Source organism: Chanos chanos, chromosome 15, assembly GCF_902362185.1.
Source record: "Chanos chanos chromosome 15, fChaCha1.1, whole genome shotgun sequence".
NCBI lineage: Eukaryota > Metazoa > Chordata > Actinopteri > Gonorynchiformes > Chanidae > Chanos > Chanos chanos.
Window position 1 is genome coordinate 8868113 of NC_044509.1, and position 20571 is coordinate 8888683.

The 20571-nt window shown below is 38.7% G+C and overlaps 2 protein-coding genes and 1 pseudogene across 2 annotated transcripts; 1 reads left to right on the top strand and 2 right to left on the bottom strand.

Annotated features, from left to right (window-relative positions):
• The first annotated feature begins 6446 nt into the window (after window positions 1-6446).
• LOC115828230 (trace amine-associated receptor 13c-like) lies at window positions 6447-7454 on the top strand (annotated as a pseudogene).
• Window positions 7455-11734: 4280 nt separating this feature from the next.
• Window positions 11735-12715, bottom strand: LOC115828662 (trace amine-associated receptor 8a-like; the record flags this gene model as incomplete). The annotated part of the gene is made up of 1 exon (XM_030792722.1): window positions 11735-12715. A coding segment is annotated over exon 1 (981 nt), but the record flags the coding sequence as incomplete, so codon positions are not given.
• A 6866-nt stretch (window positions 12716-19581) lies between these two features.
• LOC115828231 (trace amine-associated receptor 13c-like) lies at window positions 19582-20571 on the bottom strand. The gene has a single exon (XM_030792185.1). It carries the CDS (start codon window positions 20569-20571, stop codon window positions 19582-19584), a length of 990 nt encoding a protein of 329 aa, XP_030648045.1.

A 20571-nucleotide genomic window follows, 5' to 3' on the forward strand; every position in this document is an offset into this window, starting at 1 on the left:
AAGTCTTTTGTTTCGTAATGTTTATTTCTAATAAAACAGAAATCTTAACATGCATCCAGAATCGCCTTTAGTCTGTGACACACACCACTTTAACAGGGCTGCTTTTCAATACCCAGGAGGTCAAGGCTTTACTCTTAAATGATACTTTAAACCTGATGTACTATGGTAAAAACAAAATTCAGACTCAGTTCAGGCCCATTTTCTACAAACTCCATGATGTTACTAGATATTGCAGAGAGTTCTATGCCATGAAGAAGCTTCTGAAGCCCAAAATTAAGGCATCTTAGTCAGAGATTTTCAGTCAATGACATGTTTGTATGTAATGCATTTGCAACATGATACTATACAACTTATTATGTGACGTATATCCAGGAGAAGAGTGTACTCATTTTCTGTGGTCCACTACAATGGATTTCAGAGGTTAGTAAATACAAGCTAAAGCATACCATTCCATCATAGTCATACTGTAGTAACGCAGTGCTATCTACTCGGTACCAGCTCCGTAGTAACCTAGGGGGTACTAAAAAATGCTGATGTTCCACTGTGAATGTGACTTGTTTTGTTCAAAAGATCCAGGTGCTGCAATAATATGTTATCTTCTTTTATTATTATAACTTTATTTTATAAAAGGACTGCTACTGACTGCTTTATTGTTTTTGTTTTGGAATTGTACATACATAGTTCAATCATTTATTGCCAAACACAACTCATGCCATTTTTTGCACATGAGTAGGTCATGGCTAGCTACTTTTATCTTATTTTATTAAAGAGGGAAAGCAGAAGCACTTTAAGTCAAAAGGAAAAAACAAATTTTATACAAATAAAATGCTGATTTATTATTTAATGCCATTTTTTCAAGTCATATTATTTCTTTGTTTTTTAATATCATTGTAAATATCGTATCGTGGGCTTTTTTACCATGGCATTGTTGTACCATGAGTTCTAGACCTTCCAGGTCTAGAAACCAGAGAGTCAGTAGATTACAGATCGATAACTGGAAGCAGGGCATTCATGTAGAACTGCGGCAGGGACTGTCAGACATGGAGTTGGTCCTAAACCAATTCTTTTCCTATTGTAGCAGCTACTGGAAGCTCTGGTTAATCAGCTGTGGCTGTGAGACCACTAAGTTCTCTATGAAAAGATCCACATCATGGCTTTTGTAACCATCAGTAGAATAAATGGTGACAGTTTGCCTGGATTGAAGTAGGTCAGAATCCAAAGCCCAGATGGCTTTGAATGCAAAGCAGACAACCTGTCTTCTTAACACTGGTTCTTAGGTGACTGTCTTCAGCCAAACAAACTGACAAAAGCTCATGCAGTATATATGTACAGTATCTAGTGCAGGCTTTCTGTTAACCAGTAATTACTGGTTTTTCCCTGTTAAAATTCATTAAAAAAAAAAAAAAAAAAACCAATCAATCAAAAACTTGTCTAGTAATGTCTAGTAATAATGCTCACACAAAATGTTGCTATAACGAAGGCTACCCCTAAACAGGACATTTGTGTTTTGACAGTGAAACAGCCTATTAACAGCCTACAGTACTTTTTTCCCCAAAAGGGTGCACTCTTTTATTGTGCGATACTTGCTACTAAGCCCACTACTGTTCAGCTTTGAAGTAATTTATCAGTTGCCTTGGCCTATTCATAGCACACAGCTAGCTATGGCAATACAACCTTGAAAAGTTTTTCTTCAAAGATAGCAGTAAACCTACCAACACCTCTGACTCTGTGCCTGATGAGGAAATCCCACATACTTCAGAAACTGTGGGTCCAGCGGCAAAGAAGGTGAGAGCACACTTTAAACCGAAGTGGCAGAAAAAATTGTGGCGTGGTTTGAGCACAAAATTGTGATATGACTTTAACGCAAAACAATCGACGGAGTGGTCAAAATGTTTTGCTCCAGCTCAGGGAGGAAAAATGGCTTCACAAGTCATCCAATATGAGAGCGTCAGCCCTCACAGATCACAGCTAGTGCCAAGGTCACATTCTCACTCAACACGGCACAACAACAAATGCCTATGAAAAGTTATATCGACAGCGCCAAAGCACAGATCAGCCATGAGCTGCATGCCCAATTACAAGTTGTTTCACATGGCCAAAAATGACATTCCAGGTCACCAGTTCAGAGGAATGGTTGGTTTACTGAGGGCAGTAAGGGTACTGATTTTGAGACAGATGACAGCATCTACAAGCATAGCGAGTCCTTGTGTGATATGGAGAAGGCACTGAAGAGTATTATTATGAGGCAGCTTGATGAAAATCTGAAGGACAGTGAATTCACTGGAATTATCACTGATGAGACTGTCAGTATTGCCGTGGAAAATAAATTAATTGTATATGTGTAACCCTTTTCTTCCCTGGCGCCGGAAGGTACTCACGAGTCACACTCCTATTGATATAACAAAACAGAATCCTGGGTTCCCTACCGAGAATGGTGAGCTGGCTGGATCTCCTGTCTACCACTAAAATTGGGACTGGCAAGTCTAGGGCTAGAAAAGGTGAGGATTGCAAATACTTATGGGCGACAACAAAAAGAAGAACCTAAGCAAGATGAGAATAAACTAAATAGCGCGGTGCCTCCACTGAATAAGTACAATACCAGTGCTACCTGGCAGAAAAGCTGTAGATCTTCAGATATAGTTAACACAAAAGCAATAAGTAAAATGAATGATCCCTAATATCAGTATTTCAGTTAAACAACAGTGATGAAATGCCACGTTGATGAAATTTAACAAATTGGTGACATTTATTTTACCCTTTTTAACTCCCCGTGAAATAAAAATAAAAATGAGTGTGGATATGTTCTTGCGTGCATGTATGCGTGTGTGTGAGAATGTGCATGCGTCTGCGAATGTGTCTGTGGGTCTAATATGAATTAAAACATTAAATAACAAATATTCTTCCAAATCAGTTTTGTCACCATACCCACTTACGTGGAAACCTGACAAATAATAAATCTTGGCAACAGAAAACAATTGCAACACGAATGTTCTCCCCGCACTCGCTACACTAGGCAATTAACTTCACAAAATGGCGGCGAAGCAATACAACTGTAACACAGCGGTTTTACAATGGATACTGATCACAAAACAAAATACAATGAACACACAAGCAAAATTTAGAGTCTTCACTACACCCTTTGCAAGCTTGCAAAATAAACGTTGGGGCCCGTTGTGTTGGTGCACATTGAGACAACTCACAGTTCGTGAAACTCCGAATAGCGAATGACATCAGACATAGACGGCATCAAAGTTCACTCACTTGGTTTTGCAGTCGCGCTTACCCCACGGGACGAAAAACAGTCTGGCCTCACGAATTAAACACTATAGGCTCCTCTCGAGCAGCAGTTCCTCAGCAGGTCAGCTACAATGTAGCTTCACAGGCTGGCAAAGTCCGCTTTCACTCGATCTAGTCCCCGGTTTTTCCGACAGCAAACTTCGTGTCACCAAATCCAACTTCTCTCTCTGCACTAGTAGCTTCTAGATCCTCGCTTAATGTCTCACAGTCTCTGATTGGCTCAACACACATCACAACTTTAAACTTGTACAGGATTGGTTACATCATTAAAGCTTTTTCACAACTTTGCGCGGGCAAACACACAGTATTACCAAATAAGGAAAACAAAGGATTATGGTAGATGTAGTTATTTTCAATATACAATGTATGAAGCATTGTTATCAACTAAAATATAATTAACATTAGAAAGGCATTAACAAAGTAAAATGTTTTATAAGGGCCTTACATATGCCAAGATTGAAAACAAGGGCAAGATTGAGACGTCTTTGCTTGGCAATTACAACGTGCAATCCCGGAATTGCGCAGTGCATGTCTGAGAAAGGGGTGGAGGTGCTGAGGGGAAGAGGAGCGGAGTTATCCTCGGATGGAGCCAGTGTGATGATTGGGAAGCATATTTGAGTTTTTGCTCTCTTGAAGAGAAATAATCCCTTCTTGATTCAGTTGCACTGTATCGCACACTGAGCTGCACTGGCAGCTGGAGATGCAGCAAATGCTGTGAGTCAGGTAAGCACATACAAACGCACTGTGAACACAGTCCATTCATTCTACAAGCACACCGCAAGTAGGACAAATTGCCTTAATGAGCTGACAGCGACACTAACCGACGAAGACACAACCAGTTTGAAATGGCCAGGTGCTGTCCGTTGGCTGTCCTTGCATTATGCAGTGCAATGCATTAAAAGCGATTGGCCTGCTCTGGTAATGAAGTTGAGTAATGAAAAAGTGAACGGAAATACAAAAGTCCAAGGTATTGTAAATCAGATTCAGCAGTACTCTTTCATTGCCCTCACCCACACACTGGCTGATGTACTTCCAGTGATAAGCAATTTGAGTTTGGTTTTTCAAAAGGAGGATGCCAATCTTGGCAACATCAGTCCAGTCATGCAAGCATGTATCACAGGTCTTATACAGTTGAAAGATGAATTTGGCCCAGAGGAGATGGAATTCCAAAATGATCTCCAAGATGGAAGGTACAAATATTTGGGAGTGACACATCTAAATGAAAGGTCCATTCACGCTCACAAAGATATTCAGCATATATTCTGTCCCCCACTCCCTAACCTCCCTCTCTTTACATATATATGTAGGGGTTTCCAGGCCTGTAGACCATGCTACCCATAATTCCTTGCTTGACCCCATCGGTAATCTGAACCCATCTTCTCAGCTTTCACTGTAAAACAGCATTGGATACAGCAATGGAGCCAGATACCACACACAGTGATGACGCAATTTTCGCCATAAAACCGCGGAAAATTCCAAACTCTCACTCTCCAGCTCTCTTCAATTCTCCAACTCTCTAGCAGCGGCTCGCTCTAGCAGCAGCTTGCTAGCAGCAGGTGTCTCTAGCGGGTGTTCCTGCCTGCATACAGAGACTCCGTTAATCCCTGGCACCTGATCTCTCAGATGAGTGATCCTACCTGGAGAAAGAGACACTGTTTCTCTGCCGAAGAAAAGAACAAGGAAACAACGAAGCGAGACATCTGTACAGTCAAAGTTTTAATGTACTTTCTCTCGCGCAGTTGTGATTTTAACTGCAACCAGCTAATTACACTGTAACGCACATAGTATTCGACGGAAGAAAAGACGACCGGACCTTTTTTGATTTTCTTTAAACGTCGACGAATTAAATCAAGAACCCTTCAAGATCATCGGACGAGCAGCGGAGCCCCGAAGATCTTCAAGCGACAAGGAAAAGAACTTCTCCCTGGACCTGCGAATCGCACTGCTCATCAGGCCACCAAAGAGGCATCTTCGGTCGCCTCGCAATGAGCTATTCAAAGTAAGGCTGGCATCTGGGCACACTTTAGTCTTAAGATTATATGCTGTTAACGTGAGGGAAGTGTTGATATTGGAATTCTTTTAAGATTTAAATGTACACACTGTATATCATGTACAATGCGATTTTTAGCCGCTTGTTATTTATTTATTTTATTTTTTTTTTGGTTACAACTTATGAAGGATACATCTGGCATGCATTCTCTCTCTCTCTCTAACTCCCTTTTTCTGATTGCACACCTCCGACATTGGGATCGCAGTGTGACTTAAGGGTTGGTTAGAGTTGTTGAGTTTAGGCCTACTTGCTTGAGACTAGCTCTCAAGTTAGAGATTCTTTGTTCTCTCACACACATGCACTTCTCGTTGCCCATCCCTACTTGGTGCCTAGCACACACGCTTGCGCACTACATCCTCATACCACACATACCTCTTGCCTGTGCGCCTGCGCACAGCCTCTCTCCCTCGCTCCTCCTCCTCTTTTCTGTGCGCAGCTGGGCACACGCGCACATACACGCACGCTCTCTCTCTCTCTCTCTCTCTCTCTCTCTCTCTCTCTCTCTCTCTCACTCACTCACACACACACACACACACACACACACACACACACACACACACACACACACATCTCTACTCTAACACTCATTCAGTCCTACACTGAATACTTGTACATAGACTCATCACCATTGTATTACCATTTACGCTTTGATCATTCTATTTGCTGCTGATTATTGATTGTACCATATCAGTATTAGTTTGCCAAGTAGTATTGATTATGTTAATAAATAGCATCTTTGAAATAAACTGTTGTCCTGTCTGTTTCTGCTGCAGTATTCACTGAATGCCAACCTCTGCCATCAAAGTACTCCCAATTACCTTCATCAACCTGGCTGTGTATGAGTGTTATGGATTTAGTAGTGTAATTGTAATACATTAGTACTGCAATACTCTCTAAGACTGTAGCACAGTGTTACAGCTAGCTTATCCCATTAATCTTGGTTGTTTAATTAACAAAATATTGAACACCCAAATTAATGGTTAATAAATTATATTAGACTGATTTTTATGAGACTGATTTATTAATCCTGTCACACCTACATCTTTTGGTGTCCCTGTGTTAGGATTGCAATTATACCTGCACATAAATGGAGTTCACAATGGAAAAAGAATATCAGACAATCCACTACTGTTTTCCGATGCTGAACACATCTTGCAAAAAGGAATTTAGATCAAAATCTGAACATATTTTCCTGTACATCTTTTTTTCATTATTGTCAGTGTTCACTGTATTTGTGAACCTTCGAGTGATTCTCTCCATCTGTCACTTCAAGCAACTCCAAACTCCAACAAACTTTTTCATCCTTTCTCTTGCTGTGGCAGATCTTTTTGTTGGGATTTTTGTGATTCCGGTTGAAAGCATAAAGTTTGTGGAGTCATGCTGGTATTTTGGGCCAGTTTTTTGTTTTATGTTTCAGCTAATTGTTTACACTGTTATCTCAGCCTCTCTTAGCATTTTGGTGTTTATTGCCACGGATCGTTAAGTTGCTGTATGTTACCCATTGCTTTACTCCTCATTGGTAACCGTTGGCAAAAGTACGTTTTGCATTTGTCTAAGCTGGTCATGCTCTCTCATATATAATCTGATACTTCTTTATAGCAATAACCACAGCAAGCATGAACAGGTGAAAGTTTGTAAAGGAAAGTGTGTACTTTTCATTAGGTTTACATGGGGAGTTACTGATGTATCTTTTTCCTTTGTTTGTCCTTGTTCCGTTATGATAACTCTATATTTGAAAATATGTCAAGTGGTGAGATACCAGGTCCAAGGCATTAACTCTGTAAACACAGACAACAGATCTGGCATTGTGGTCAAAACTTCAAAGAGATCTGAACGAAAAGCAGCTAAAACATTGGGTGTTGTGGTTGCAGTTTACCTGCTTTACTGGATGCCTTATTACATTAGTCTACTAACTGAAGATAGCATTTCATCTTCATCTATCATTACATCTTTTTTTTCATGGGTTCTGTATACAAATTCCTTTGTAAACCCTCTCATCTATGCTATATTTTATCCTTGGTTTAAAACATCAGTGAAACTCATACTACAATTAAAAGTCTTTGAAAAATCATCTGCATTTTTAAATCTGCACTCAGAAAATGTTTAATGCAGCAATTAGGTCAATATCCTAATAAAATGCACTCTTAGTTAAATGGCCAAGTTTGTACTGGGAAAACACACTTCCAAAACTATATGCAAATTGAAAAACCAATATTAGTGAAATTGAGATGCAGTACATTCATAAATTCTATAAAGCTTTCTTGACAAGTCACTGTTCAAATTATAACAAACAAGTGCTGAATGGAAGGTGATTTCTGGACCTGTAATGTACATGTCAGTTGAAGTACATGCCTTTACTGAAGAGGATCTCAATGATCAGAAATAAGGTCAGTTTTACACCATTAGTTGCTTTGCTCATGTCCATAAATTAAGTTAGAAAACACAGAAATTCAGAAAGTAAAAAATAACAATACAGTGAAAAGCACTCCAGTTATCAACAAGTTCTGTTATAAAAAAAAATAAAATCCTTGCTTGACAGAGTTTCAACTTCTCTAGAATTATGTACATTAATTGTGCTGACAATAAATAAATATTGCTGACATGTTGTTACAAATAGACGGTCTTATTTCTGTGGAATGTGAGTAATCTAAAATTAGACAGTAATACTCAGTCATAAATTATTATGTCATATATATATATATATATATATATATATATAGAGAGAGAGAGAGAGAGAGAGAGAGAGAGAGAGAGAGAGAGAGAGAGAGACATATATATATATATATATATATATATATATATATATATATATATATATATATATATATATATATAAAATCATTTGGAAAACAATATTTTTAGGTATATTTGTAAAATACTTTCACATTGATATAAATATTTCTAATGGCTTACTACATGAAAAGACCGTAAACATGGCATGACATAGGCATGTCTTATTATCCCTGTGCAAAAACAAATCACAGACTGTAATCATGCCACTCTTATAGTGCTAGGTTATGTTAAATTTAATAGAGTTTTTCATTGTTCTGATTATCCATAATGACCTGAATATTTTCAAAACTGCAACAAGAGTGTTTCATCTTCTGTGAAATTCTGTGATTTAATCAATACAGTTATGCATAATCATATTGTAAACTTTTTATGAGTTCATTTCTATGTGCCTAGTTCACAATATTTTTCCACTGCTGAGGCCTTTACATATGTTGAACTCTCAACTAATGATCAAAAACCTTGATGGTGTAAAACATGGTACTCAGCCTGAACACTAGGTGAATTTGTGATTCCCTGTCCTCAAGTCAACAGACTGACATTCATTATATTATATTTATTCATACCAAATAGCAGCTGGAGGATATTTAAAATCTATAGAGCACTAGAACATTCTCACATCTTAATAATAATAATAATAATAATAATAATAATAATAATAATAATAATAATAATATTACTCTGTGAGTGAGAATCTGACATAAATAATCATAATTTAATAAATAATATAGAAAATGTCCCCATGCTTCTCAGTACAACAGAAAACTTCTAAGCTTCTGTAAGCAAGACACATTTTTCTAAAATGTAACTTAAAAAATGCAAATTTCATTATGAGATCATTAAACAATGCTAATAAATACTTCCTGTAAGTGACTGAGAAAAGAAAAGACATGAATTATGTGTAATGTGTTTCTTTCTCTTTTTTTTTTTTTGCATGACCCTACTTTTTTCTCCATCTTATGATTTCAAAACATCATTTGAAGTTATCATGACTGAGATAGAATGACTTATTACTGCATTCAGATATTACTTCATTTTACTGAAAAATCTTTTCTTTTTCTTTTTTTATTTTGTGATTAATTATTTATTACACTGTAAATAAACTGCAGTATGCTGATGATGAATCAAATACTCTTAGTGTTTGGTTGATATTTTGAACCAGGGATAAAATAATGCGTAAATAAGTGGATTCATACATGAATTCACGTACATCAACCACAGTAGAAATGTCATGACAAGCGATTCAGATGTGACACTGCCCAGAGAAAGACCATTTATGTAATATGGTATCCAACAAAGTAGATAAACAAAAACGACAATACCTAATGTTTTTGCGGCTTTTCTTTCAGACTTCAGTAGGGTTAAACCTTTCCCCCCTACAGAGACCCCAGTTGTTATGGAGTTAATTACCTGGGCCTGATATTTTGCTACACAGTATATTCTCAAATATAAAGATATTACAACTGAACAGGGGGAAATTAATGAAAGGATAAGGTCAACAATAGCCCAAGTGAAGTTCAAGATAAACAGACACTCTCCGTAACAGATATTACGTGTCTCTGGATAAAACATATAATTAAATAAAATAGCCACAGAATAAATAAGAGAATATAACCATATAACGGAAATACAGATTATCACCCTTTTAATGGTCACTTTCATGGAATACAGTAAAGGAACACTCACAGCAATATATTGGTCTATAGATGTCTATGTGATACCTACACATCTGTTAAGAAGATGACTGCAATAGGCCATTGGCTCACTGGCACACTGTCACAGAGACATCAGTGCCTGATGTCTAGCTGAAATCCTGCTGCTGTAGAAGATGTTCTTCCCTGACAACACACACATATGTGTGAGATGTCATTGTGATGCTTGCAAAACCCATTGGAAAAGCACTTATGTTATGCCGTTTGTTCACTGGAAGAATGTCACTGAGACATTCCATCCCAGCTGTTTATTTGTTGTTTGCGCAACACAGCTGTGGTATTTCTTCTACATTTTAACATGTCTAGCAGTTGTGTTCAAAAGAATTCTTTGTTCTATTTGTTTTATTCAGTAAACTAAAACGATGTGTCTTTTTCCACATGCAATTAGCATTAATGAATCTACAAATAGTGGTGGTTTCTGTTGTTGGCTTTTCTTGTGATCTTACAAGTAAACAAACCGGACCAAAAATGTGCTTAGAGAAAAGCTTTATTTGGTGGTGATGGAATCAGGTAGCTGGACTGCCTGTGAAGCTTAGCTCAGAGAACTGTTACCGTGATCGGCCTTTTATGCCACGAAACAAATGGCAACAGACAATAAGTTTACAATGTTGCTTAAGGAAGATCAGAATCTTGATGTTAATGCTAAAGGCCCCTTTTGTCTGTGGTGGTTGCCATTTGCCCATTATTGGTTGTATTTTGCCTTAATCAGTTGCTATTGGCTCCAACTGTAATGTGGCACCAGAGGTGTGAAGCTTTCTTTGTAGCTATGATAATAAGACCGTCAGGTTCAACAGTTCTCTTATTCTGAACCATGTCTGTTCAGATGTTACTATAATCTTACACTATACGAACATTTCATTCAAAAAGATTTATACTTGCTAATGTGTAGCTTATGCTCCTGAACTCCCCTCCATCCACAGCTTGATTTTTAATGATAAATAAAGACAAGGACAAATAATTATTTTGGAAAAATTGTATCTAAAAAACTACTTAATAAAAATGTACACTGTTTCATTTATGGCTACTGCAATGAACAAACAAGATATGGCCAATTCCCTTATACTTCTATGCCCTCTAGCTTGCACAACCATGTCATACCATAGGGTATTTCCCGACTTAACAAAACAAAACTCTATTGTCACATCAGAGTTTGAAAAAAAAGATTAGCCGTATAATCCCAACATAGTATTGAATTTATTGAACAACAGGATTAAATATGCTTGGTCAGTGCAGCAGAAAAGAGAAAACACACACACACACACACACACACACACACACACACACAAGCCCACCACTGCAGAGACTCAGTTTAATTCCCTTTTTAACGATGTGCTGCTGTTTGACGATGCAGGGGAGACTCACTCTGAACACAGGTGATCATTCCATCATGGTTAAAACGTGCGTTTCAGTCTTCATCCTGTTTAAATGATTAGTAGTGGGCAAAATAGGGTGGAAGTTCCTAAAGGAGAAATCCATGAGTAAGACTATGAGATAATAAATAATATAGCAAATGTCCCTGTGCTTCTCAGTACAACAGAAAACATGCAATTCAAACTTCTAATGTGAAGTCTTCTGTAAGCAAGACACATTTTTCTAAAATGTAACTGAAAAATGCAAATTTCCTTATGAGATCATTAAACAATGCCAATAAATACTGCTTGTAAGTGACTGAGAAAAAAGACATGAATTATGTGTAGTGTTTTTCGTTCTTTCTTTCTTTTTTTTTTGCATGACCCTACTCTTTTCTCCATCTTATGATTTCAAAATATTATTTGAAGTTATCATGAGTGAGACAGAATGACTTATTACTGCATTCAGATATTACTTCATTTTACTGAAAATTCTTTTTTTTTCATTTTGTGAGTAATTAAATTTACATTGTAAATAAATTGCAGTATGATGATGATGAATCAAATATTCTTAGTGTTATAATATGTTTGATTGATATTTTGAACCAGGGATAGAATAATGCATAAATAAGTGGATTCATACATGAATTCACGAACATCACCCACATTAGAAATGTCATGACAACCGATTCAGATGTGACACTGCCCATAAAAAGACCATTTATGTAATATGGTATCCAACAAAGTAGATAAACAAAAACGACAATACCTAATGTTTTTGCTGCTTTTCTTTCAGACTTCAGTAGGGTTAAACCTTTCTCCCCTAAAGTGACCCCAGTTGTTATAGAGTTAATTACCTGGGCCTGATATTTTGCTACACAGTATATTCTCAAATATAAAGATATTACAACTGAACAGGGGGAAATTAATGAAAGGATAAGGTCAACAATAGCCCAACTGAAGTTCAAGACATACAAACACTCTCCGTAACATGTATTACGTGTCTCTGGGTAAAACATATGATTGGATAAAAAAGCCACAGAATAAATAAGAGAATATAACCATATAACAGAAATACAGATTATCATCCTGTTAATGGTCACTTTTGTGGAATACAGTAAAGGATCACTCACAGCAATATATCGGTCTATAGATATAAAGACCAAATTTCCAAGAGAGCCTGACACCACCGTAGTTACAACAAGTGGAAAAATGGAACAAAATGTCTCTCCAAAATACCAGCAGGTTTCAATTAGTCTGATGCCCTCTACTGGCATAACGAACAATCCAACAATCATATCTGCCACAGCCAGGGAGAGGACAAGCAGATTGGTTGGAGTGTGGAGCTGCTTAAAGTGAGAGACAGATATTATCACAAGCAGATTCAAAAAAACAGTCAGAGCCGACAATGACAAGAAAATAATGTACATAAAAATATATTCAGATCTGGATCTCACATCCTTAGTGCATGATGTATTATGTGATGGATAACAATATGCCTCGTCCTGAGATTCCATTTTAATTCAATGGGGAGGAAAATCTGTTTTGAGAATCCTTGTATACTCTGAAGAATCCTGTTTCTGTGGCTCACCACTCTCTGTAGGAAATTCACTGAATGACAACTCCTTATAAGTATGTCGAGAGACTCAATTCCTCCACCGTCATCATGACGTGGTAAATGTATCCATTGAGATCAGATCTCACAATTCAGCACGGCACTGTAATAGAGGAAGGCAGGTATTGTTTGTTAAGCACAACAGATTTGGCTGTTGTGTGGCACAACCACTTAGTTAAGTAATATTATTGTGTTTTGTGGTTGGCATAGGAGTTTGAACAGTGCCACAGAGATGCAGAAGTTAGAGAGCAGAGCACCATTGTATTTCCTGGGTTGAAGTTGTATTGAATGGTATGCGTTTTGACTGATTCTTTGTTCATTTCTCCCTATTTTATTCCTTATTTTCCCTGTTCCCTATTTTATTGATTCAACCCATGCCATTCCCTTTCCATTACCTCCTCAGACAACCATAGGCCTCAGTTGAAGCCCCCAACCTCTTTTTGTGAGTGTCTTTTCCCCTATTTGCTGTGTAAGGGCCTCATGCTACACATGGAGTGGTTTCTCACAATCCAAATTGTTAACCTGACATGAAACCTCACCCCATTTAACACCTTGGTACTGCGATGCTTACTGGTGTTGGATTTTCTTGTGATTTTACAAGTAAACGAACCGGAACAAAAGCGCGCTTGGAGAAAAGCTTTATTTGATGGTGGTGGAACCCGGCAGCAAGTCCGCTTGCGCCGCAGCTTAACTCAGAGAACTGTTACCATGATCGGCCTTTTATACCATGGAGCAAACAGACAATAGGTGTACAACATTGCTTGATGCAAATCAGAATCTAGGTGTTAATGCTAAATTCCCCTTTTGTCTGTGATGGCTGCCATTTGCCCATTACCAGTTGTATTTTGCCTTAATCAATTGCTATTGGCTCCAACAGTAATGCGGCGCCAAAGGTGTGAAGCTTTCTTTGTATCTATGGTAATAAGACCATCAGGTTAAACAGTTCTCCTATCATGAACCATGTCTGTTCAGATGTCACTATAATCTTACAATCCCCCCTTTGATCATAACAAAACATGATCACAAAAAGAAATAATTGTAAGAAAATACATGAACAGAAAGAGAAACCAAGATATGTTGATAGTAATCACGTACACAGCCTAATACTGAGTACAGGCATCTCTGCTTACAGTATAAAATAAAATATCTTTTTATGATGATGCATAGATATTGAAAGGATGTACAGCATTATAAAAAATGACATTGTTGGCATGGTGGATGATTGTATTTAACAGTTATGGTGCTGGATTGTATTGGTGGATGAGATCTCCTGAAGCAGGCTGTGCTATACTGTGTGTTTGACCGATGCAGATGTGTCCCGTGTCCTGTGATTCTTCAGCAGATGTCAGTCAGGTGTCAGGTACAGTCCAGTGTAGATGTCTGATGTCAGCCAGGGCACCCTTCTCTAGAGGGTTGTTTAGGATCCTCCTTTTCACTAGAATACCTGCAATGACACACAGGAGAGGAAACGGAAATGCACCTGGCCGAAGTTCATTGACATCAAAATGAACTGTCATTTGTATAGACACCTAAAATATCCCTATTTAGCTTCGGCTGGAAGCTACAGTATTTATCAGTGGTGGTATGATGGCCTCTTCATCCTCAGGCGACAAGCTAGAGCCTAGACAACTCTAGTCCCGCCATTTCTGGACTCTGATAAATACTACCGCCATTCTGTCCCTAATTTTTAGGTGGATTTACTAATTTACAATGGCACCAGTTGTCTTTTCCCTGCACCTTAACTGCTGCATTAGTGACTAAAAGAACCTGATATGGACCTTCGTACTTGGCCTCTAATGCTACCCTTTGAGGTTTGACCAGGCAAATGACTGTGTGCCCCCTCTGGAGGTAGTTGCCAAGCACTGTAAACCTGTTTCTCAGCATCCTGTACTGCAAGACTGAGTTGTTCACAGTACTGCATCAGGCTGTCAAGCAAGATGCGCATCGGCTTTGCACAGATCCATTGTTCCGGGTAGGGGCATGGGCCGGCCTGCGATGACTTCAAAAGTGCTTGGTCGATTTTCCTTGTTGTGTGTTGTGCAGCTCTGAGCCTTTTGCATTCCCTCCTCCAGTGTCCTGGCTTGTGGCAGTAATGACAATGTCCATTTCTTGTTTTGTTCAGGTCATGTCTCCTGCCCTTCAAATCTCTGTGTTCAGGTCCTCTTTTGTTGTACCTCAGGGCATTAGATTGCAAGGCTCTGAGTTTGGCATCCTGTGTCCTCTCAATTCTTGCTGACCAATCTACAACTTGATTGAAAGCTGTCCCGACACCATCCCAGTCATCATAACGGACTTTAAGGGCTTTGGATATCTCTGCTTTTAGTCCATTCATGAATGTCGTTTTCAAGGGCATGCCAGTGTCCTTGCTCAGATCATCACCGTTGTTTAAGCCAGCATGTTCCTGCCAAATCTGTGTGAAGCGTTCTTCATACTCTGCAACACTTTCTCCCACTTTCTGCGTGCATGCAGTAATTTTTGCCCAGTTGATTTCTGCAGGTTTCAGTTCATATAAAAAGGTTCGTACAGCCTCCCATCCAGCATCAATATTATCTTGTGACTCGCCTACCATTGTCTCCACGTTTTTAGTGAGCTTCTTTTGATCGCTGTCTCTTAAGTTCAAATTCAGGATCATAGCAGCGTCTAAGGGGTGTAGAGTGTAAATTTTTCGTAAGCGTTCAAGAACTTGCCATGCCTTGCGTCGTTGTTTATATGCATCTGGTAAATCCTTGGACCACTTATCAATTTGTTTCGGTGTGGCTGGTTGATAAGTCTTACATGGGAGGTATCTTTTGACCTTCTTTGTCACAGCGTGAGTCCGTCTCTGGCCGTCCTCCTCAAACTCCTCCTCACTTTGAGCTTCCACTTCAGTTCTCCGGTGTGTGATTACTACAGGAGTAAGCCTAACCTTTGATGAATTGTTAGACCTTGTCATGGAGATAGATTTGGCCTGTGAACAGCTGTCCTTTGTCACAGATGAAGGAGCGGGTGTGTCATTGGACAGTTCCTCACTGTCTGAGCCATCTGAGCTGCTGTCATAGTCATGTGGCAGTTCTCTCAGCAAATGGCGATGTTGTTGCTCAGTGACATTCAGCTCTTTGAATGGATAGAGCGGTTCTGGCTTCCCTTGCTTGGCGTCTTTTGATTGTAGCTGGTTGGAAATTAAGTTTAGCCATTTTTGATTTTCAGCTAAAAGTCTCTCTTTTTCCTTCTTCTCCTCTTGTAATAGAGAAGATAATGATTTGACCTTTGTTTGTTCTGCGATGATTTCACGTTTCAGTCTTTGGATTTCACAGTTATGCAGATGTTGTCTAATTTGCTTGCACAAAATAACAGTCCATCCGTCTCGTCTGCTGCTTGCAGACATCCGCTGTGTCTTTCCCCAGGCCTTTTTCATGTCGAGCAAGGTCCAGAGTCTGTCCTCGGAAGGTTTAATGTTGTATTTCCGCTGGATGTCATCATCGCATTTCCTTAGTCCAAGCCTTTTTTCCATATATGAATTTAGGCTGTCCATCATCTGAGCGATTCTTACGTCTGGAGGAGCTTTTCCGTGACGTTCTGTCGTAGGTTTCAATGGCCCAGCCCCATGAACACGGATCTGCGCAGCCAACGACAACTCAGCAGCCATGACAACAGATTCCCTCTTTAAAATAGGTTATTTAATCTTTCCGCCGTTAGAAGCCTACTGCATACAGTTTAACACGAAAACAAAACAAAAACAAACAAAACAAATAGGCTGCTTTCTTTCCAAACTCAAGTTGGAAGGCTAGATTGCTTATTATTTTTTTTTTTTAGCAACTTAAAAACAAATACAAATTCTTACCACATATAACCTTAAGAAAAGTACAAATTTTCAAGCATGCTTTTAGGACAAGGTAACTCCGTTCTCGTGATCTTTCACCATTGGAGTTCCACCTCACAACACAACCACACTAATTTGGGCATTAACCCCTAACGTTGCTAACATTTTAATTTCCAAACTTACAATCGGAACGCGAAGCTCAATACTTCTATACTTCTCAACTTTCCCACAAAGAATAATTATACAGTATTGAATTCGGTGTAGCTTCAACACCCTTTCATACTACAGAAAGGTGTCTAGCAACCAGTTGCAGCGTTTCTAACTTTACTTAGAACGTTTCCAGAATTATAGTCGAACACGAAGCTCACTTAACAATTTACAGTACCAGTATAATGCGCTACTTCTTAATTCTCTCACAATCAAGAAAAGCACCAAAAAAATCTAATTCTCTCACAGCGAAGAATAATTAAACAGTATTGCCTTCTGTTCCCGAGCTTTACAACGACACCCTTTCCTACCATAGGAAGGTGCCTAGCAACCCAGTTACTTATAGTCTCTCCATCGACCTCCGATTAGAGGTCTGATAACCGGCTCGATGCGAGATGACTAACAACACTATAGTACACCGTTACAAAAGAACTCTCGGAATCTTTCACAGTTAGACTTCCACGTCGCAACACAACCACAATAACTTACAATACCAGTATAATGCACTCTTAACTTTCTCATAGAGAACAATTATACAGTATTGAATTCTGTGTCGCTCACACCAACACCCTTTCCTAACCATAGAAAGGTGTCCAGCAACTAGTTGCAGCGTTTCTAATTTTACTTAGAACATTTCCTGACTTGTAGTCGGAACACGAAGCTCACTTAACAACTTACAATACCAGTATAATGCGCTACTTCTTAACTCTCTCACAATCAAGAAAAGCACCAATTTTAACTCTCTCAGAGCGAAAAATAATTATACAGTACTGAATTCTGTTTCAGAGCTTACGACACCCTTTCCTAAGCATAGGAAGGTGTCTAGCAACCTAGTCACTTAGTCTCTCCATCGACCTCCGATTAGAAGTCTGATAACCGGCTCGATTGGAGATGACTAACACTATAGTACACACTCCGTCAGTCTCAGGTCTAATCGAAACATATAACTGTGACAGTAGCCAGGTCACAACTAAGTATTTATGGGGAGACGACATCAATTAGATCTTTCATTACATCAATTAGATCTTTGACAAAGTTGGTCAAACTGCTATAGTCAGACGATCAAAGGGCATCAAGAAGAACTAAATCATTAGTCTCCCTCTCCTTGCTCAGACAATTGTGAGGGTGCCTCTTCTAGCGCTACTCCTCAGCTACCAGTGACTGAACGTTGTGTTTATATTGTTAGAGAGAGGAACTGTCGAAGGATTTATGGTTAATGTTTTCTATTTGAAGGTGCAGCACCTGTTGAGAATCAGGTGGAAGCGGTACCTAGGCCCCCAGCTGTGTATCTGCAGACTGGAGGAATAGGCTGTTTTTGTGTGACTTCCTTGATTGGGAAACTAAATGTGAGGTCAGGTGTCACCCTGTAGCTGAAAGAAATGAACCAGAAAAGATCTTTTCAATTATATTTGGCATTTATGGGTCCTCTCATTGATTTGCAAAAGCAGTTCTTCCAATACCAGCAATATGAGGGGGGATCACTTTTTAAGTATTCATGAGCCCTGCCATACAACATCTGCAAGTAGCCATTGATAACAAGGGGAGTAAGTGAGCTTATTTTATTATTAATATTGAAAAGCTTGAAGACAGAATTTGATTTGAGCTGTAAAAGGGACACTTTCAGACTTTATTTCAGTATCTAGTGAATCACCCTCATTCTAAGTTTAACTCTACACAAGTGTTTTGTTTTTCTTTCTGATGATGTTTGCTTGTTTGTCTTTGTTTATGTGCATGTAAGTTATTTGCTTTTGTCCACTACTGTAATGATAATTTTTATCTGTGAGGTGAAAAAATAATTTTAAGAACCTAATGAGGGTTGCTGGTAATAATGTCACTTAGCTCAAAAGTTCAAATGCTTCAATGAAGGTCTACAGTGGGCTGTTTGCACCGACCAGAGCCGTTGAGAGAGTTTTTTTCTACCGCTCTGGCTACGACTACGTTCTTGTAACATGTAAACAACAACACATGTCGATATAGACACAAATGGTTGCCCATGCATCTTTTAATCATATACACATTTTCATGCTACATGTAGCCTGGTTAAACTTTTTTTTGTTACTCCCGCCTCTCTAGAAAACGTCACGTACCAAACGCATCACACGCTGATCTGATTGGTTCTCGTGTGGTTCTGCATAGTCATAGTCACATAGTCACGTCAGTGGTTCCAACTTTTGGGACCAGCAATTCTGCAGTGGCACTCCTTTTTGGCACCGGCACCAGTATTTTTTCAGTGGTCCTAGATTGGGCACCAGCACCAGCACCAGCACCACGACAGTGGAAAAGGGGTAAATGTAACCTGTGTTGTATAGACAGACACACATTCCCGTACTGGACTCAATCACGCAACATTATGGGAATCGGGCGCGCTAGCAAGGAGGCTAAAACCCATGGATAATAGACAGTCATTAGCACACATCTTGTGCATGCATCTGTACCCGCTGCTACCGCTACATGTAGCCCTCTGCACCGATCTTAGAAGCAAGAGCAAAATTAACTCATCTTTCTTTATTTGAACATTTCATTATTATTATTATTGTTGTTGTTGTTGTTTTCTGTGATATTATTTGGGGTTTTCCATTGGTTCATTTGAATTCTTCTCATTCAATTGATATTTCTTGTAATAAAACCCCTCCTGTCTCTGTGCCCTTCTTTTGGCCCGTCCAGTACAGTCCTTTACAAAGTGACTATACAGTATTAAAAAAAAAAAAAAGTGCTGTTTGTCTAAACAAGTGGAAACATATCTGATCTGTACTCAAAATATCCTAGGATAACAAAGTAAGATATGAAGATGATGGCTCAAATATTTTGAGTGTTAATACATGCTTAACTGATACTCTGAACCAAGGGTAAAACAGCGCATATATTATTGGGTTCACGCATGAGTTCATATTCATAACCCAAGCAAAAAAATTGGTTAAAGATGATGCAGAATTCATACCACCCTCAACTAGAATGGTGATGTAATATGGTACCCAACAGAGCATATAAATTGCAACAACTATACCTAAAGTTTTTGCTGCTTTCCTCTCAGATTTGGAAGCCACACCATCATCATTAGATTTTAAATTTACTTTAACAGACTTAATCATAATAGCCTGACGTCTTACAATGCAAAATATCCTCATATACAAGGAGCACACAACAAAGCATGGTGCAATTAAGGAACAAAAAAGGTCAATAAAAAGCCAAGCAAAGCTGTTGACGAGCACACACTCTCCGTAGCATGTGCCATGTGTCTCTGGATAAAATAAATGATTAAATAATATGCTCACAGAATACATAAAAGAACAAAACCAGCTAATTAATATGCAAATCAAAGTTTTACCTGTGGTTACTAAAGAAGTATAGCGAAATGGATCACTCACAGCGATATAGCGGTCAATGGATATGAAAACCATATTGCCTAGAGATGCTGATATAACAATATAGCAAATCAACGGGTAAACAGAGCAAAACACATCCCCAAAGTACCAGCAATTTTCAGTTAGTCTCATGCCCTCGAAGGGCATGACAAAAAATCCTACAATCAGATCTGACACAGCCAGAGAGAGGATGAGGAAGTTGGTTGGAGTGTGGAGCTGCTTGAAGTGAGAAATAGAGATGATCACCAGCAGATTCAAGAACACTGTTAACACTGACAAAGAGGCAAAAAATATGTACATCATGATGTATTCTCCTCTAGTCCGCAAAGCCTTCATACAGGAGAGGTTTTGAAGTGGAAAGCAATACTGAATTTGTTGGTTTTCTTCCAT

Coding starts and splice junctions, on each gene's coding strand:
- LOC115828231 (XM_030792185.1), bottom strand. CDS start 20,571: ATGGAAGAAAACCAACAAATTCAGTATTGCTTTCCACTTCAAAACCTC.